Source organism: Echeneis naucrates, chromosome 10 (genome assembly GCF_900963305.1).
Source record: "Echeneis naucrates chromosome 10, fEcheNa1.1, whole genome shotgun sequence".
Lineage (NCBI taxonomy): Eukaryota > Metazoa > Chordata > Actinopteri > Carangiformes > Echeneidae > Echeneis > Echeneis naucrates.
Genome location: NC_042520.1, coordinates 4126782 through 4148483, shown reverse-complemented (window position 1 = coordinate 4148483; position 21702 = coordinate 4126782). Strand labels below are relative to the sequence as shown.

At 42.6% G+C, this 21702-nt stretch overlaps 1 protein-coding gene across 6 annotated transcripts in view; it reads left to right on the top strand.

Annotated features, from left to right (window-relative positions):
- The window catches only part of prom1a (prominin 1a), a 70430-nt gene that overhangs the window by 3615 nt on the left and 45113 nt on the right, over nucleotides 1-21702 (top strand). For all 6 annotated transcript variants that reach the window (XM_029511971.1, XM_029511969.1, XM_029511970.1 and 3 more), the window contains exon 2: nucleotides 638-1226. In XM_029511971.1, the coding sequence (XP_029367831.1) occupies nucleotides 638-1226 (589 nt within the window). The remainder of the gene's footprint in view (nucleotides 1-637; nucleotides 1227-21702) is intronic.

Here is a 21702-nt window from a genome sequence, read left to right as displayed (position 1 = left end):
GACAAAGCTGTCATTGTGCCGAGGGACAGAAGGAAAGCCCACCTGATCACTGCTCCACCAATCACAGCGCAGCACCTCGGGTATCCTCTGTCCGCCCTCAGGTGAAGGAGAGGTCAAAGGTCGGGAAGAAGGAGAGCACCTGTTAGACGAGATATGGAAGATTGCTTTAAGAGACATCCTCTTTTCTTGTTTTAGTCGTAACCAAAAAATGTACCCGAGACGATCCTCATTTTCAAACAAAGTCATAATCTGATCAATGTTCTGTCAACAAATATTCCAGCAGATGTGTTTGTGTCTGACATAATGAAACATTACAATCAGCTCCACATCCAGAGAAGCCGATCCATCCAATAATATCACAGAGTGTCAGCTGATGTCTGTGTACTTTTATTTTGGTGAGTTGACCAGATTTCCCTGTGTGATGTTTATTTCTAATGAGGGACTTTTATTTTTACAGTGTCGATAAACATGATTATCACCGAGAAGTTCAACAAGTCACATCTGTCCCTTTTCCCTTCCAGGCTTCCGTCCGCTCCGTTGATCTGTGATGCAGAATGATAAATGACTCTGCAGACTGACATGAAAGATAATGAAATCAGAATCTGTGGCTGTTGTCTCCGTCCTCCTCTCCCGGCAGGAGGAGCGCTTCTCTCTGGGCTGGTCCGCCCCGGTCAGACACGGCGGCGGCGGCGGCGCGCACCCCGCCCGCTCCCGTGACGCACAGAATCCGGAGCGGCGGCGACAGGCTGAAGACCGGAGAGGAGACCGGAGAGGAGACCGGAGCTCAGCCGGATCCCACCGAGCAGGGAGCCTCAGACTGAGGGGGGAGGATGCCCGCCGAGAGTCTCTCCGCGCCCTGCGCGACTTAAAAAGCTGCGGTCCATCCGACCGGGACACTTCAGATCGGTTCTCCTTCGCGCCTGATCAGGAAGACCAGACTCCAGAATCCGCTCCCAGCGCACACCCGTCTCTCTCCTCTGCTCCGGGTCTCACCGGGATGTGGCTCACCGGGTCCCTCCTGCTGCTGGCGGCGCTCTCGGCGGCCGGTGAACTCCAGCAGGAGACGGAGCCGCGCAGACTCCCCCCGCCGGGAAAGTTGGATTTCGGTTACGTCCCTGCGGGTGTTTACGAGACTCTGGCCCATTACGAGCCGGGACCGATAGGCATCCTGTTCCACATGGTGCACACCTTCCTGTACGTGGTGCAGCCCAACGCTTTCCCACAAGGTAAGAGTCCGGTCCGGTCCGGTCCGGGGGGGGGGGGGGTCTGAGGTTCGGACTGGACTCCTCGGGTGCGGGGACGGAAGGCGCGCGGTGGCGGATTTGTGACGCGCACTTGAAGGTGCTGTAGTTGCCCCCTGCCCCCTGCCCCCGGCCTCCTGCCCCCGGCCCCCCATCCTGCCGGGGCAGTTACACGCACTGTAGTCGTACCCTGTAGCCGAATTTACGCACAGAGTCATTTTCGTTTGTTTGTTTGTGTGTTGTTGTTGGTTTTTTTTTTTTTTTTTTTTGGATTGGGGATAGAAGGGCTGTTGGAGCGCGCGCGCACACACACACACCTCTCACGCCCGCCTGGCTCTACATTTAATACAATTAGACCTGCCCGCCTCAACAAACACACACATGAGGTGTTTAATTGGGCCGCGGATCCTCAAAAGATGCGCTCCCCCTCCGTGCGTCACAGCCGCGTCCAAACTCCAGCGGAACACTCTGCAGATTAGCAGCTCTCTGAGTCACCTTGTTAATTGGGTAATCCCATAAACCCTTGCGCCATATGCTGTAGGCCTGTTAGTTTCCAGTTTGTCACCAACACTCAGGGGTCTAATCCCGCGAAGCAGACTGCCCACTGCCCACTGATGATGCAGCACTAAGAATGGAAATCAGGTGGAAACTGCACAATCGTTCAGCTGCTTGTAAACACGTTTTGTCATTCCTCTGATTAGAAAAGGCCTGGAGGGATTCATTATTATGTTTGGGCTCATCAGTCTCAGTGGAATAGGCAAAGGCCATCTGCTTATTAACAGCAGCAGTGCACGACACATTCAGCGACCTGTCACGAGAGGTTTGAAGTTTTTCAGGATGGTTTTGCAGCGAAGCAACCAGATCTGATCTGAGTCTGTCTGTTCTGCAACGACACGTTGCAGGAAGTCCTTCTGCACTGAAGCCTCTTGTTGGAAACCACAACTCGGAGTCGCATTAAAATCTGGAAGACAAGTGAGGAAAAGAAGCAGTGGAATCGTTTCCACCTCGGTGGTTTGTGGCTGGAGGTGGTGCAGATGTCAGAGCGGAGCTGGGCTTAGTGTTCAGCCTGCAGTCAGACACGGTGTCAGACATTTTAATAATCAATCACCAAATCCTAAAGGGGGGAAAAAAAAAGAAAGAGCTTATAAAATGTTGCTGCTGGTCTTCAAAGGTACAGATCAGCCACAAACACAAGAGGGGACAGAAGGAGGGCTGGATGGTGAGATGTGGACTACTGTGATGGAATTCATAATTTCAATCAACAAAAATCTCAGAGAATATAAAAACATTTGTTTTTGCTCGCGGACATTAAAATGTAGATTTACGCCAAAAAAATTAACATCTTATCATCATTTAAAAAAAAAACAACATCAGATGGGTTGTAAAAGTTAAGATGGTGTTTGTTTGAAGCTGTGGTTGAAAACACAACACTTAGACAACGCTGGTAAAGTTTTGGAGGTTTAAACACTGCAGGGGCTTGAATATCTGCTCTTTGAGTATCTCTACATGAAATGAACCGACAGTCCCAGGAGGAAACGTTCACACCCTCAGTCAGACCGCATCATTCTGATCAACACCAATCTCCTGAGCTCGGTCTGACCCCACAGATGACTCTGTTAGTTGTGCGCTTTGTTGCCGTGTAATTAGCAGCACCATGTCATCACGTCTTCACATCGAGAGACGTATTTATCATGTCACGAATGGCTGACGACTTCTTTCTCTGTGTAAAGCTGTCGGAGCTCCGACTTTGTAGGAGGTGTTATTAGCAAAGAAACAACAAATGTCTATCACCGACGCCCACGCGGAGCCAACGAACAGTGACACATTCTCTCTAACATTTCTAACAGCTTATCACTGCAGTGTGGAAACCCGCAGGAGCCCCAACCCTCCTGCTACATGCCAACACGCAGACTGATGTGCAGCATCCTAATCCCCATTCAGAGCAGGAATATGTCGCATCGCCGGCCTTTTGTCCATCAGACACAGCTGACTGTTACGTAAATGTCCGCTCTTTATTCACATATGATGGGACTTTAACGGAAACTGCTGTGGTGCAATATTTTGTGCCCGACGTGTGAAACCACCGGGAAGCAGCTGCAAGTTGAAAAGTTTAATGAGATGAAGGAAGAGGAGCGTTTTTTCCCCCACAAACTAAATCTCTGTTGGAATTTGAAACTTGGTTTTCGGCTGTTGGAGCCGTAATCGATGAGCGTTGTGAGAGAAAAAGGGAAGCTCACCCTCCTCCTGCTCCGTTACACCGAGTCTGACACAAACACAAATTGAAGTTGGGACTCTCATTTAATCCCCGCTTGCCCACATTCAGTTTGGCTGGGCGTTCATTTATTTATACTTGCAGTTGTCAGGGATGAAAGTTTAATATAAGAAGGGAGCTGGCTGGTCAGATTATCAGTGTGACTGAAAAAGGTTCTGCAGACACGGATATCTAATCCAGGCCGACATATCTAAACGAATGCTTGATGAAGTTTTGTGCAGACATTAGTGGCTCCTGTGTGATGCACACACTGCAGTATTTTCGCACTGAGACAGGGACTTTATATTTTCAGCCCAGTTGGACTTAAGTGCTGCCTCATTTTGCTCAGGAATACAAGAAAACATGCTGGTGGGCGGATACACATCAGAAGCAAGATGCCCACAGAGAAAAGGAACTCAGTTTCCATTCACTACTCTCCAAATCAATTAAATTATGTCAATAAAAAAAAGCAAAAACATACTGAAACGATTTAGGACATGCCAGGATCCTTTTTCTCGTGTCAAATAATTAATCTGGACATACGTCAGCCGTCATTTGAAGACGGAGGTGCATTAAGCTCCTTCTGCAGCTTTAACCATACGATTCCTCGCCTGTGGGAGACAATGCCACTGTTGTGGAGCAGATCCCTGTTGGAAAGTGTTTCTCATTAGTGTCTCCACTCCCTCTTCTTGGAGGGAACCATGCATAGGTGGAATTCAGACAACAGAAGACTGGCGAAAATCTGGCATTTATTCAAGGAAAGTACCAGTTGCCAGGGAAACCCCATCGGCAGGGATGGCGGCTGCCGTGTTTTAGTTCAACTCGTCTATGCACCAAGTGTGATCAAAGGTAAAATATCACGGTGCAATTTGCAAAGTAGATTCACACAGCTCGGGTTTTATGAACTCACCTCCTGTTTGTTATTTGATACTCATCAAAAGGGAGTCCAGAGCGTTTTTTGTTTTTTCTTCTTCCCTGGTACAGAAGCATAAAGGGACTTTAGGCGGAGACATGAAAGAAAATGAAGAGGAAAACACTTCAAAAGATTTTCTATCCAAGGACAAAAAGAAAGCTGAAGCACTTCGTGAAATGCATCAGATATCAAGTGAAATTCAAAATTAGCAGACATTTTGTTGCCTTTCATCTCCTGAGGACATCCTCATAAAACACAGACCTTTTAGAGTTCAAACTACCCATACATCGAAATTATACTGGAGAGTAAGGCTGACTTTATTGGAAGTTTTGTTTTAGTTTGGTCTTTTCTCAACCAGAAGAAGGTTTGCTGACAGTTAAGAAGGAAGTTAGCAAGCCTGTGTAGTCATGGATCAACCTGAGGCAGCTATCGTCTGAAAGCCAAAGAAGGAAGGTTCTGAGTTGGGAACTCGAAGTGAACCAGCTCACTAGCAAAATGTCCCATGCAGCTCCTCAGGAGATATTAATCCGGTCATATCTGTCACAAAGTGGAAGATGTGTATGACATCAACACTTCAGTTTGTGAGTCTGCTAATGTGATTATGTGATAATTATAGCTAAAATCCGAATAACATACTTGTTAAAGTACATTTGACAAACAGACTCTCGTCTGATGGATTGTCTCTTCTTTGCACTGCATCCTAAACTTCATGTTCATTTCAATGTCACTTTCTGTGGAAGTACTTGAGAGCACAACGCTAAACCAGACTCCTATTCCCACTTGGCCAATAAAGCTTATTCTGGTTGCTGTTCTGATAAGCTTCGATATAATTTTAATTTCCCATAAACTCAGTTTTCCCAGGCTGAGTTGTGGCACTTCATGTGGCCACAACGGCTCCTTCCACCCAGAGCTCTGGTATATGAAAGCATCCAAAAACAACCATGTTAATTATCGTTTACATCTACATAGTTCTGCAAATTACAACATGATATCATAATTTCTGCTCATAATTTATTCCAAAAGCCTATTAACATCATTATAGTCTATTAAACTAAACAAGAACCAATTACAACCATGGAAAATCACCGTTGGTGGATTATGCTGCACACTGAGCCTTTTTAGCATTTTACAGCTCAAGCAGAAATGTCAAGAAATGATGAACCTCGGTGTCTTCAGCTGTGTGTTTATTGAATCGTTGACACAGATGTGGCCTCCCTGTATTAACACGAAAGAGTCCGGTGTAGCAGCCTGATCACATCCATTTGTGCAACAGAAGCTCATTTAACCAGCGTGGCACTTTAGCTTCTGTGAGGCTGTTTAATAGCCAAAGTGAGTGAACTGACGGGAGAAAGGTTGTCAGGTTTTCGATTAAGTTTGGTTTTGTTGATTTAACCTTGAACAGAACTGAGGCCACCAACTCATCTGTGCTTCAACTAACTTGCGGCAAAAAGTCAGAGGAAACATTTGAAGCGAAAGAAGTAAATTTCTGGCCACAGGTTTTGAGCTGTGGCTATACTTTTCGGTAAAGTGATTAAAGCCAATGTTCTTTAACTGGAAGGTCTCGGCCCGAGCCCCTTAAAAGCCAGTCCTCCCTCCTGAAGTGTCCTTGAGTCGCATACTCAGTGCATGAGTGCTAATCTACTGCCGACCCCGCACTCAACTGCAACCTCAAATATTTTAGGTGGAGGAAAATCATCGCTGGTTATTTTTCACAAGTCTTCCAGCCAGTTGCAAACATTTTCCCGATTAGAATGCCTTCAGCACTGTGTACATCTGTGGAGATTACCACTAGATGATCCCCCAAAAGGGTTTACATTAGCAATCATAATGTTTGCTGGGTCTGAATCATTTCTCCATTCATTACATGAGAATGACGTACGTGCTTCTGTCTTACTCTGCTATTTCTGTCATCATCAGCAGAATAATTTCTAGAATTGATGTCTGTGTTATTTTGGTAGATGTTGAAAAATAAAGATATCAATCGTTAAGTCCTAATAAATATTCTAATTATGTTTCCACAACTCGGAGTGAATCCTATTACTGGCCCGTATGTGTGTGTCCTCCTGAGGATTCTCCTCCTGCTGCAGAGGGGGGGTTAAAAGGTCATATTGACTTCAGCTGTGCATATAAACCCACCTACATTTTTCCTGGGTAGTGAGCAGTTTGTGGAGGGTTTGCCGCAGATGGCAACGGCCCAGCAGCAGCACATTCTCGCCAACAAAAGGCCATCTGGGAGGAAAAACACACAAGGGACAAAGAGATACAGCATTACTAGTTTGTGTCAGGTTGTATTTCACAGCTCTGAGCAGTTATTGTGGAAACAGCGAGTCAAAGTCGTGACCAGACGACCACAAGAACCTCCGTCCCACCAATGACTGTAGCACAGTTTAATCTCCCTCTGAGCATTATATTAATCCGTCCTTCTGAGAAACTGAAACATGCTCCACAGGTTTAGTATCTGTGAACGGCAGTTACAGTGCAGTTGATTTGAAACTGTCATGATTTCAGCAAGGTAAGCAAACGATCAATTCATTAACGCAAAAACGTGGAATCTAACCAACAAGCAGCAATTTGGTCTGGTTCAAAAGCACCATGGTGTTGGTGACGTTTTCAGGATCAGTGGAGAGTACAGAACAGGTGGACTACAGAAGATCTGATACAAAGTCAGTTCATGGCATGTTAAACCTCCTGAACACTGGACTTCTGAAGTTTTATTAAAACTTTGAATTGTGTGTGTGTGTGTATCTGGTGAGCACCACTTCAGGCTTACTGCTGTCTCATTAAATCAGCCAAACACAAAGCAAGCTCCAATTTCTGTCCATTAGTCAACATCTGGGAAAAAAAATAAACCTTATAAAGTAAACGTTTCTTCAGCCAGCAGAATTTTAGTGGTTGTTGGAAACAGTGCTGGTTAAAAGGCAGCTAAAACAAACAAGATCACTTGATGTTTTCTGTCTTTCGCCCTGATTCCTGTATAATTAGCTTCTAAACTGCCTCGAGCTATGCTAAAGCGAACTCGACTGACACTTAGACATGACTGGACGGCCACAGGCCAGGTGGAGGGGGGCGGGGGGGGGGGCTTGGCCACATGACATTGCTGTGACAGTAAATGCTGAACCAGGATCAACATCCTGGGTGAATGACCCTGTGATTTTCTGGAGCGTTGTGCAGTGTCACACCAGCTTTTACTAACACAGGCGTCTGGGTGAAGGGAAAGAGGAAGCTGCACTTTTAGACAGTGCTGCTGTCACATCGTCTGGGCCTGAAGACTGCTCCGGTTGTCTACAGTTTAGTCTCTGGGTTGTCTAATTAGTGCTTGACATTGTTGTCGTCAGTCTAAATCCCTCCTCTGGCGTGGACGCCACCTAAAGCAGATAACAGATAAAATGGCAGCTACAAGTCAGAAACATTATCAACGCATATTTCGTATTTATCTTTTTGTCTCCAGGCAGGCTGACTCAGTTGCTTGTTAATTCATTTGTGCACGGTGTTTCGAACGTTTCTTAAAAAGCACTTCGGCGGAAACATAACTAATGGGTCTTGTTTGCTGCGTGACGTCCACAAATTCAAACACTCAAGAGAGAAAATGGGAACGTGTTGCCGCGTTTTCATTTTTCTGCAGGATTAGACAGCTGCTGCGAGGCCCACAGCACAAACATGTCAGCCCTCAATATTTTAAACTTTTCACAGCTTCCATCTGCTATAAACAAGATCAAATGTGATTGTGAGATGATTCATCAAATCAAAGCGTGGCTGGACTGTTGCTACAACATCATCCAATTATAGAACCAATCTAACGGAACAGACATTATGATGATCTGCATGCTTTGCAAATACGAGCTATTTTGTATAAACGCTATAAATAAACCGATCAGTCATTCTGCATCTCTGCACGACTCCCCGACCCAGTCGTACTATAGTAGCATCTGCACGACAGACAGTGATGTATACGGTTCCTCTGCAGTGTTTTCGTGCTGTCACATGCCGTCATGTCACCGCGCTGACAGTGATGGCCGTCGGCACTGGGACGCTTCAGGACACACACGGGCTCGGCCTTAACCCTCCTACACCATAATGCCAGTTGATTGCCAGAGGCAACGTGTCACTGCAGCAGTGTGAAGGTTTTCATCAGGAGGTGAACGAGGCCATCACAGGCGAATACACCGTCACGCACAACTGACTACTAATCAACAAGTTTGGCTCATATTTGAGGAAAAATATTATTTGGTGCATGTCTACAAATGATGCAATATGACGTGACACACTCAGAACAGAATAACCTCATTCATTTAATCATACTAATGAATAGATTAAGTCCACCTGTGCATAAAAAACACACAGGTTTGTGTTTTCGTCCATCCATCGCCCCCACCAGTCACACAGATCGGTCTGTTCTTTCTGTCATTTCTCCCACTTCCTCTCATTTTCCTCTTGTCTCTATATGTTTATGAAGCGTCAGAATATACAGCCCTTGAAACACTTCATTTTCAATCATCTTCAAAGCTCACAGGCGCATCAGTTTGTGCTGCCTATAGCAAATTTGCATCGAAATAGGAGTCTTTCTGTGCAACGATGCTGCGTCTGAAGCGGCTTCACACTCCTGGAGGATCAGGTTGTTCAACTTTCGCTTCATTTGTTAGAGAGAACGGTTGATAGCATTAATTTAATTTAAAGTATTTACTACTCTCGCTTTGTATCACTCAATTGAAAATATGTTTGAAAAGCTGGTTTGAAAATATATACGTTACACATTTAAAGATGTCACCTTCTGTACTGAAATTGTTAAAAGTAAACAAATACGGCTTTCATTTCTACCCATGAGGTCAAAGAAAAACACCAGTAATGCTCACGTCAGACACACCTCAGATTCATTTACACTTAAGCTGCTGCTCCAGCTTTGTGAGGGAGGATTACGATGCATAATAAGAAGACAAAAAGTAATATTGTACAGCACTTTAATTCCCTGCCTGCAGCGACAGTCCTGTGAGTAGATATCAAAATAGCCCTCAGCTCCATGTTGTTACTCTTGAAATGGATCCACAAATCTGGGATTAGTCTTTCTAAAGGCTCAGCCTGAAAGACGAGGTGGCCAGCTGCAAAATGGAACTACTTCAGGCTACAATAATTATTTCACCATTTGGAAATGTGGCAACTTAAAAATCTACCCGGGAGTCGGTGAGAAGACGTTCAGCTGAAGTGGGAAACAATGGCGGCATAACGAAGATGGCAATCAGAGACAGGGTGGAGTTCAGCATAAAAAAATAACCATCACGAAAGTTGTGAAAGTCAAAGAGGTGGATGAGTTTAGCATTCGCTGCATGTCCAACAATCAGCATGTTATGGACATTTAACTCACCTTTAACTAATCAGAGTGTATTTACTATTTAACTTTATGATCTTCATGACATTTTAATCAGCAGAAAATTGAGAACTCAGCTAAATAATGACTCATTTCTTTTATTTTAACGTTGATAGAGCTATGCATTCAGCTTTTATATTATTGCTTATGAGACATTTATCATTAATGGGCTCATCACACTTTTGTTTATGAGTGACATGGCCGATGATCAGAGAATCAAAAGGTCAGAAGTCAGACGTCTTTTACTGCAGTTCATGTCTATGAGCTAAAATTTTACCCCTCAACCTGTAATTTTATTCAGTAGGCAAGTTCTTATAGCCGTGCTGTCAAAAAAATTATCAAATAACTTTTGATGGATACTTTTCTATTTTAGGAAGCAAATGTGTGAATGATGTTGACAGTTCATTTACACTCAGCTCTCTGCCCCCTGCCAGCACAGAGCTGCCTGAGGATCTGCCCGAATTCACATTAAGAATAAACACATTTCTTACCATAGATAATAACTGAAAAATATTTCAAAACAAATGGGCCAAGAAAAGAGCTGACATTAACACGGTTTTTGGGGAATTAGATGACTTTAACTAATGAACGACACCAGAGAGCTGACAGGTAAAGGAGGGGGGGAGTGACATTATGCACCAAGGTCACTGCAGTTCATGGTCCTGTGCTCCTCAGAGATGAATTGCAAATAAATCAGCAAAATGCTCTTAAAGAATTAATGTAGAATCTCATTCAGATTATTCAGGTTGTCTCTTCCCCCTCATGTTGCCAACACCATTTTCCTTCTCTCTTCCTGGTTATTGCTTCTGCAAGTCACTTTGCCTTTAAACGAGAAACCAAAATTAGCTGTCATCCACAATAAGACACACAAAACCTTTTGTGCATTAGCATTGTTGGAACGGATGTTTATTTGTCGCTGCTATTCAAATTACCAGCACCTGAAAGAAATGCTTTATGATTAAGGTGGATCTTTCTTTGATACAAGTTAAGCTTGTTTCACTCGGGGTTGGCACATTAGCAGACTAAGTAAGGGGAGATAAGAGCTATGGCATTAAGATAAGTTGAACATTGGAGACATTTCAAGGTAATATTATAATGCCACCATCAGCTTAAGCTTTAGCTATCTCACAGAGAGCGGGTGAGAAATGTGGAAAATGTGGAAAGAGTGAATGCACAGGTAGAGATGAAAATCAAAAGATCACAGGAGCAAGAAAGGCTGAGAAGACATCAGATTATTTAAAGAAGCAGAGAAGGGGGAGGAAAAAAAAAAGCGTGAAGAAATGGAAAAAAGGGAATGTGTTGAAGAAAAGAGCTTCCCACTTCCCACTGCTGCTAAAGCCATGTCTCATTCTGGGATGCTTTATTTGGGTCAGGCCTGGGTAGCCAAGCAGGAAGAGGCGAGGGGCGAGGCGAAGCGAAGCAAGCGGCTCAGTCCTGCCGAATGGAAGGCAGCTCATGCATCCTCTGTCTCTTTGTTCCGCTTCATTGGCGGCTGCAGTGGTGCCCGCTAAAAGTCGACTCTGGGGACATGGTGAGTTGTAAATTCAGAAGTGTGGCAGTGAGGGGGGTCAACCTGCCAACGCCGGAGATGACTACTCTAAACAGCCACCCCCACCTCTCCAAAATGGCTTTTAGCCTCGGCGCCACTCGTCACGCTGCTTTTCAAGATCCTCATGGCCTTCGCTCAGCGGTCCGGAGGAATTATCCCTGAATGGGGTGCGTCACAACTCAGACGGGACTTTTCTGGTGTGTAATTTAGCTCGCAGCGATGAGCCGTGTGTCAAATCTGCATGATGAAGGAAAGGAGCACTGACCGTCTGTGGCTTAGCATCAATACTGACCACTCCTGTCTGACTTCATCAAATGATGAGGAGTTTTTCTTTCTAGCAAAGAAATTCTGACCGGCTGTCAGTTGTAGGTGTGGGAATCTCTGGCAGTCTGTCAAGACAGAGTTTTAATCTTCCTGACGAAATTCTGCTCCTAACATTTCAACATCATATCTCTTTAACTCGCTGTCTGCAGGTGTGAGATTATCTCCTCACTTGCTCGGCCCTGTCTGCCACCTTAGTATTACGTCTTCAGCCTTGATTAGCTGATGGTAATCTGGGATGGGCTTTCTTTTTTTTGTGTGTGTCAGACAGCAGAGAGACAATCCTCTTGGGTGTCCATTGGTCATCATGATGACAAGACTGCCCTGCACACTGCTTGTCCTGTTTACGGACTTCCAATTAAATACTGAGGCTAAATGTCAGAATAGCAGGCTTGTGGCCACAGGATCACCATCCAACAACAAAGTTACAACAAAAGTTATAACAAAATCCTGATTTTAGTAACTAGGTTTCTCCGTCTTGCAAGTTTCTTAAGATACGTCATCTAATTGCTGTACAATTTCCATCCAGGCTGTACAAGATCAGCACACAATGAATTAGTGTTGAGGCTGATGTAATTATCTGTCTGTCATGCTGTCCGATCAAACTGACTCCTACACAACTAAGGATCAGCTGAGGCAGCCTGATCGGAGGTTAGTGTTGGTCCAGAAGGCCACACTTAAAGATTTCCTCTCCATTCAACAACATTCCTTCTCCGAGGGATTTGTGATGTTTCAGTCTTTGTTTTAGTTTCACACACTATCCGAACAGTGGGTGTAAGCGTCAGATCGTCTGCTCGGTGTTAAAAACCTTCTGGATGTAACCCCGCCCAGATTTTGAATAGGAAAAGCATTAGCTCCAAAACATATACAGCTCAAGGAAAAAAGCATCCTGCTGATGAAGACAAAATATTTTCTGCCTTTTTTTTTTTTTTTTAACATGTTGATATTAAAGTTTTAACACTTCGTTGCTCTTCCTCAGAACAGCTGCCTAGAACCTCACAGTCACATTGTCTGAAGCCTGAAGCTAAATATACAAATCTCAGACGTAAATCAAATACGTAACAAGATAGACAGCGGATGATTACACATATCTGTGCAGCCAAGTCACTGCAGAGTTTGTTTATTATTCAGAGCCCCAATACACAAGATTCATATAGTCATTTCTCTAATTCAGTGGACACAATTGCAGAAAGTCCCTGTGCAATATAAAATGCTTTATTGGTGTTTGTTCCCATGTCGCACAGATTTATTTTTATGTACTTCTGTGTGTGTGTGTGTGTGTGTGTGTGTGTGTGTGTGTGTGTGTGTGTGTGCGTGCCATGCATTTCTACCCATCAGTGTGATTTCCACTGGAGGGGAGGCTGTCAAGTTTATTATAATAGCGTGCACACGGGATTGTGTGTGCAGTATAAGTTTGTTCGCATGTCAGCTGTTTACACAAAAGGGCACAGCAAAGTGCTCTCCACACACCCACACATATATACTTTTACCATACGTACACAGAACGAAAACATCCTGAAGGATCCCTTTTAGAGACACAGAGGAAGAAACAGAAGGAATATTCTGTGTTAATTGACACGTCAAAATGACTTTGTCACGACAGACCAAGTCGTCTCCAGACCAACTAATTCCTTCTCTGTTGGTTAAACCATCACGGCTGCTGTGGAAGGAGGACGCTGCTCGTTTCATTTTAACAATGGAAATGTCATTAATGGCAGCATTCTTACAATAAAATCAGGGTAAAGAAGGTGAGCAGTCCTAAATTGAATTCCTTTCCATCCTGTGATGTTGAGAGTGTGTGGCTGTGTGTCCTCCCCTCCTGTCTTTTGATCGTGTCGTTCTTCCCTCCATAGTTACAGATTCTATGGTAACAGTGTTTACCTTGTGGAGGTGATTTTACACCGAGCTCATGGGAAACTAGCTCTGACACAAACAGCGACACACACAGATGCACAAGCATGCACTATTGAATTACACAAGATCTGCTAGTAATGAGTAGCAATTTTATCAATAAGTTATTTTAATATTTTAGTTACCACTGCATAAATATGAATATCATATGAGTAGCTCTGACTGTGCACCTGATCTGTTTGGCTTATTGAATAGATGTCATACTTAAAAACTTGGACCACAGTCTGCTGCAGCACCGAAGTCCAAGAGTCTTCTCCCTGAATAAAAGTATCTGCTACATGAGTGAAATGTGAATATGAAATGCAAATCAGTTCCATCTGCTAGTTGTAGTTGAATCTTTCCAATGCAAGGATATAGCGTAGATATGCTTTGTTACAATCACCTACACCTCAAACTGCCAAATGGAGTAATGTAATTTCCACTTGAAACAACAAAAGTAAGGAATAAAAATAATAATAAGAAAAAGATTTATGGAGGTACATTTATCATTCTCTCCTATTACATTAATTGTATTGCAGGCATTTGGATTTATCTTCAAACCTGACATCCTAGGACATGAACCTGGCATTTGAAAACAGGATGGGGTGGGCTGCAGGAAGGGGAGGGAGGGATGTTAGCATTCATTGAACTAGGCACTAACCCAAGTTTTTTTCCCACCAATTTCAACAGCTCATTTCTGTCCATCCTGCCCGTCTCTGCCTCCTGCAGAGCCAACGGCAGCACCGACTTTTCTCACATTATTATTATTCAGCTCTGTGTGATCTCAACCGTGATTTGTTTTCAGACAACGTGAGGCCAGAGGTTGCTGTGTCACTAAAAACAAAGCTGACAGACTGAATTAAACATCATCAAACACTGAGTCAGTGTTGAGTCAAGAGACCCTAAAATTAAGTCCTTAATAATTAGAGCTGCTTTAGTTTGAGAAATTCCTTTTATCGCAGTTTTGTTGTTCCACCATGGCATCTGCCATCACTTTGAATTCACTTGTAGTAAACACATCACCAAAGCCATTACCTAAAGTTACCCAAAAGTCTTTTTTTTTTTTTTTTTTTGCATAGCAACAAGGATAAAATAAGATCCTTCAGCGCTGGGAGCTCTTCCTCAGTTTCTAGACATTCGCTGAGGCCCAGTGACGACGCCTGAAGGTGTGAGGGGGTATCTTTGAGTACCAGCACGGCTCAAATGCAAAAGAAACTGGCGTGAAAGTTGTCGTTATTAAAGCGGGAATTTTCTTGTATTTCATTTCACCTTCATCTGGGTCACTGTGCTCTGATTGCTGAAGTGATTTTTGGACTGTGCTGTGTCAAACACTGTGGGCGGCTCTTTGTTTTATCCTTCTTTTTATTGAGTTTGAATTTCCCCTCGGCTAATTTATGCAGTAAGTTGCGCCAAAATCTAATCAGAACATCCTCTCCATGCGGGGCGCCTGTAGAGTAGTATTTGAGCTGAATTACTCTCAAGGAATTGTTCATATGAACAAGGTAACTACAGCAATACCTTTAACGTGCACATAATCACTTGATTCCCTGTTGACAATGAAGATTATTAACATCTTTGAAGGAAAGAATCTGTATGAATATCTGAATCTCATTGGTTATTACTGGAGTATTAAAAAAAACCTTTTTAATGTCACTTCAGTGACAGGAATGCTGCAGCAAATATGCATTAGTTTTACAACTCTACCGCTGCTGAATTTATTTCCTAATATTAAGTGCTCTTCCTTTTGTGTGAGTGTCCTCAAATAACTTGAGGGAGGGAGCAACAGTGTCCTTCAGCTGAGAAAACCCAACCAGCTATCAGCCCTTTTGTACCGTGCTCCTTACAAACTGAGCACGGCTGTATGAAGTTTTGAGGCGTGGACGTGCATGGCCGGGCTTTTTCTTTCTTACTTTATTTCTTAATAAGCCTTTTAGCAATGGATGTTGTCCCAGGCACCTGCCGGAGCTTAGTATGGGGGGATATCAGAGTTTTTTTGATTCTGCTTGTGGCTTTTAATGCAAGTTGTTATTTTTCTCCTCTTTATTGTGTTTCTCAGTAAATGCAGACTAGTCAGGCACAGCAGCACTGACAGCACAGTTTCCATGACATCGACTTTTATCTCCTTTCATCAGACCACCTACGATCTATCACTGTATTCATTTCTCCATCATCTCTCTGTATATCCACAAATATATCAATCTTGCATCAACTCATTCATCCTTACACACCTCTCTTAGTATCCACACTCTTTTTTTATTTATCCATCTATCTATTCCTGTTCCGAGTCCCTTTTTCCCCCCTTGCCAATCTCCCCGTCTGTCGCTTCTTCTTTTACACTTTCTTTTCTTCAATTTCAGCTGCTTAGTAACTTAAAATAAGTGCAGGCGTAAAATAAGCTTCGGTTTTGAGAGCAGCAGAATTAACAGCAGGTGCCTGTGTCCTCTGTCAACATCTGATGCCTCCTCTTCCAATTTATGCCAAGCCTCAACCAACCACGATAATCACCAATCGGTTTGTGAGCTATCATTTTGAAGCTTTGAGGTTGTAATTTGGGCCTTTCACCAACTTGGTTTTTGTGAGACCAGAAGAAGCCACATTTAGAGGAGATGGAGGAGCTGAGCAGGAGTGATTGTGGGATCGACTCTGATTATATCAACTCTTCATCTATTTTCCACTAAAAATCACTGGTTCAAAATAGAAACATAAACTTGTGAGAAAAGAATGTTTACTGATATTAAATCAAAGGCTCCATACGATCTTCTTTTCACACCCAGTGGAGTCGGCCCCTGATGTCTAGTGGACAGAGTGCAGTTATAAGGCTCTTCAGCATTGGAGTCTCGATCCACTCTTTGATTTGTACTGTAAATTATAAAAGACTGCATGCTGTAGTCAACACTAAACAGTAATACGTGGAGACAACACATGCTTGGTTATTAATCGATAATATGGGTGTATGTAATATATTTTTGAGGTGATTATTTTTAGGCACCCACATTAGCTAGTTTATCCAAACCAGAGCTTTCCCAGTATCATTTCTCTAGGGTAAGATGTCCCATCCAGTTACCAGTTACCAAATCCTTGACAAACCAACTGTGAAAGGGAACTGAGCAAATTTTACACGTGAGTCTGTTCACTACTTCTTGATGTGCACTTCAAAAACCTGAGCAAAGAAAAAAAAAAAAAAAAAAAAAAAAATCATATGGTGTGGGGCAGCTTACCAGACCTGTGAAGGCTGCTGTTTATCTCTGCTCCAGGCTACAAGTTATGCTGCTACTGGTATAAAATTTCTAAATCTCTGTTAGTGCTCCAGTTGCAGGTTGTTGTGGCTTAAGCTGGCACCAGATCTGACAATGAAGAAGAAATGGCCTCCTGCCTTTTTAAATGTCGAAGGCCAGTCTGCCAGCATTTTAGATTAAAGCTTTTTTTATTTTTTTAAGGGATCCTGGTCAGAAAAAGTTGATTATTTTAAGTTTTTATATATATATATATATATATTTTTTTTTAGAAATATCAGCCTTAAGGATCCAGTTGGTCTCAGTTGGATTAAATAATATATAACAACATGTCTGGTGGTGTGCTCCCTTCAAATCCAATATAAGAGCATCAGAGGTAGATCAAAATGGAGATACAATCTCCACAACACAGAGCCAACCAAATCAATGATTGTTTCGGAGTCACAACACAATTTTGCATCTGTGGATTCAAAAGGTCCTCAAGCAGCAGATGAATTTTTGATCCCAAGTTTCCAAACATCACAGTCCAGAACAGTGAGAGGCCGAGAGTCACAGTCAGACTACTGACAACAGACGATAGGAGTATTGGCTTATCTTTCTGGTGTCTGGCAGAAAAACGAAATGGATTTCGTTTTCAGGGTAAACAGTGGGAAAGTGATGTAAACTAGCTTGCGTCACACAGCTTCATTGTCAACTGGATGTGATTTTGTGTCATTTATTTGAGATGGAAAATCTCCCACAGGGACAAGCTTTTCATCTTCATAGTCTGTATGTTACATGATACTCCTGAATAGATGATGCTGTTCAAGGCTGAGCACAGCATTTACAAAAGGTCACTTATCTCAACAACTCCGCTTCAGCAACAACTACAGGATGTCCTCTGGGTCACAGCGGCTGTCTCATAACAGAAGGATCGCTGTTCCCTTCAAACACTATCCAAACTATTGACAAGGGGGAAACAAATATCACTGAACAGCCAGAGTCTGTTGACCAGAACTGTAGCAATTTTGATTACTAACAAATGAAAATGGACAGCAACCAGTTTTAAATGATGGTCTTGAGTGTATCCTAATTTATCACAAACAATAGAACCCACGATTGTTTCAGTACAATTCAACACATTATGGATCCAGTAAGTGTCAAAATAAAACACAGTTGGGGCTAAAAGCTTCAATGATTGTCCACTATAACAAATCATATGATGTAATTGAATGCACAAAGCACCAAATCCCCAAATTATTCAGAGTCTGACTCTTAATGTCTGAGTTTACTTACAAAGTGAAGAAATATTGACGGGGGATACACAAGCTGGACAAAGATAAGCAAAGAAACATAAAGTAATTGTTTACTGGCATGTTGCTCTAGATGACAGAAACAAACAAATCAAAGCTACTACATAGTGTCTCCCCTCAGATTAGCCTGCTGTGGTGTATTTTATCTGACAGCTCTTGATCATAGACTGTATATAAAAAGCTCCTCATGCCCTTTCAAACGTTTATGTGCAGAGAAATAATTTGATTTCATTCCTGTATAGCCTCAGTTGTATTTATCATTTAATAAAAAGTCACACAGAAGCAGATAGTGTAGCTTAATACCACTGTGTGTTTTTCATCAAACAGGAGCCTTTCCAACAATCAATGCACAGATGAACTGTGCGTTTATCTTGTTCAGTCACCAAAGGCGCAGGCTTGAACAATTCTGTAAAATCATTTAATCCATGGCACTAATCGCCTCTTATTTCCATGGACACCCAGAGGGGTTGCTGTGAGGATTAGCAGTCACACATCGCAGTTTGTTTGCTGGGATTGTTTTCCTCTTGTGTCTCTTTAATTAACAAATTTAAAAAAACAGTCTTACAGTACAGCATACGATCCCTATAGGTGTTGCTTTGCATGTCAGTGGCCTTTCTAAGAGTCAGTTTTAGCTGCAAAACTCAATTTGTTGTAGGAGGATTATCTGCAAGTTTCAGACATCTTCTATGCGAGCTATGCGCGTTTCCACATTTAAATCAACTACAGCAAATAATCTATAACAAATGTGAGCAGGATGCTAATATCCAGCAGACAGAAGGAAAGTCAAACAAAAATGAAGTCAATCTGGGACAAAGTGCAGTCTGGGCTGAACATATTGATCTTTTTATTATTATTATTATGTCCTGAGGCTTAGATGGTAAATAAGGGGGAAAAGAGCACTCAAATCCATGCCTATGCTACGATAAAGGTTTATGGATTGGAATCAGATTTATTTTGACTCCATGTAGCCACACTGAATCAAACAAGGCTTCAATTAAACATGCTAGCTGAGCTCATGTTCTATTTAAAAGTCATTGTACGTACCTAGGCAGCAGAAACAAACCCAAACCAACTTTACAGAGCCTGTAATTGCACAATGAATTGCTCCACCCTGGTGAGAGTGAGCTTCGGGCCCAGGAAAACATTCAATAGCCTGAGACACCCCTCTGTTCATGGCCATCAAAATAACTTTTACCTCTGCTGTTTGGATTCTGAGCAACCGAACCAAGATAGAGCCCTGCTGGATTCCTCTGGGCAGGCAGCTTCCTTCTGGTGAAAAATTCATCTTTCCACTTTTGGCTTTATCTTCAGCTTCCCGCAAAGCCTCATTAAATCTGCTGTAACGGCTCTGGCTCGATTCGGGTCAGGGCTGAGAAGCTACCAAAGTCGACTCCTGCTATGCATTTCCATTTACACTAATTCTCAATTTATGTTTATATTTTGAAATCTGTTCGAGCTTTTTGGCGAGAGAGTAATTCATAATCCACAGAGAATCAGTCTGAAACCAGTTATGAGGAATATGACAAACAACGGATTTATTTTTAAAGGTCATCTGTGTGTCCATAAAAGGTCAAGTACCAGCAGAGACAGTGGGGAGGAGAGGGTTAATGTGGGTGGAAGCGTCCAGTGAGCTTCTCCTTCATAGAGACAGATTAAACGCCTCTCAGAGGAAACAAAGGTTGGATCCAGTCCAGCACTCTCATCCTGCTGCTTTTCTGTCTTTCACCTCTTTCATTCTTCTCCACACTCCTCCTTCTGTCTTTGATCTTTCTCCGTCCTTCCCGTCTCTTTTATTCCTCCATCCTCCCACAGCCTCTGTTTAGCTGAGCATCCCCATCGACTCAACCCAAAGCAACTTTCCATTCATCCCGTCTTCATCACTCACTGACACCAGCCTGCTCTTTCCCTCCACTTTAAGATGGCCAACACAAGTCGTTCTGGGTTTTTAGTTTTGTGTCTGAATATTACAATAATCTTATTAATGTAATGTAGAGCTAATTTGCATTGACTGTCTTGGTTCAGAGAAAATGCACTGCCACAGAGATTACACTACTGGAAAGGATCTCTTAGTTAAATTTTCATGAAAGGTTAGGTCTTGATTACATATTGAAGATTTTACGCCGACTGAAGCATGACTTCACATGAATCCAGAGACACAGTCACAGAAAAACTGAAGCAGTAAATATATCACATTTATGTTCAATAAATTTATAAATTGTAGATACATTTTTTTGAGCTGGGATCGGCTCCAGCACACCCTGCGACACGGAAACGGATAAGCGGTAGAAGATGAATGAATGAAATCTACTGACCGACTAAATCAACAGTTGAAGGTCTAATTCTCTCCAATGGAGGTCAAAACAAATCTGAACACACGCTTCTCATATTATGACATATTCTTGCACTCTTGAGGCTTTCTCGTCCTCTTTACAGAGCCCTTGTTTACCGTGGTTGCAGGGACGTCTTTAAAGCACAGACAAAGAATGACTAGAACACGAAAAGATGATAGCGGGGCTCAACTTGCTGTACTTTTATTTACGTCCAAAAAGCCATATCGTTTTTCAGCTCAACACGAAACACACAATAGTGAGTGCTGTCAGCCATCCTGGGATGGGGAAAATAACCTAGAAGCTAAAGATGTTGGTAGACTGACCTATATAATGGACTTGCCTGAACAGGGTGGGAAAATTCTAGCAGGTAAAGTATATCACAAACCTCAGCCATTGGCAGAAAGTGTGTCTCAGACTTGTTTTAAAGCAAAGCACTTACATTAAGCTGAACCTGCTCTAGATCTGCTGCCAGCACAATCCTGCGATTATACCAAGCAGATGAAGTGTGAGAAAGTGTTGGATGTACACAGCGCTCTCAGTCAAATAATCCTCCATTAATAAATATTTATTAATATAAGACAATGAGACACGAGCATCCCAAATGTTGAGCTCCTCTCTTTTTTTCAACAGCGACAGTATAAGCCTGGAGCACCTTCCTATTAATACAAATCTCATGCTTTGGATAGAAGGTGGAGATCACTAGTCTGTGTAGTGATAAATCAAACTGTTCTACTACAGGACATACTGTTTCTTCACTGCAATGCAGGAGAAGGAAAAGCCCCAGCACATTTTTTTGCATCTTATTTTTGGAAACCTCTTGCCTCAGAGGAGACTTACTGTCTCTGTCATCATTACATGATGAATCACACCCAGCACTGCTCCAGGTATAGATGTGGGAGGGAGAGTTGTTTTCTGGCATCTTTAAACCCAGAGAAGATTTCAGCAACTATCTTTATTTGTCATTCATTTATGCATATGTTGGCCACAAAATACCATACAATAGGGGCCAAGCCTGTGGCTTATCATTTTAAGACAGTTATAAGTTATTGTCACCGTTTTTTTTTTTGTTTTTTTTTAATTTGTGTAATAGTCTTGTGGATGATTTATAATCTTTACAAGGTTTTTATTCACCTTCTTCTCAAATTCATCCCACATTTACACTACTCACATCGGAAAAGTCAAACAGGTCCAAGTGAAGTAAACTTTTCTATCTGCACTCAAAGTTTTCACCATATACAGACCGTATTTGAAACAAGTACACAATGCAGTGTTTGTTGGACAAAACCGCAAAGTTTAAGGATATAACAACCTTTTGTCATTATA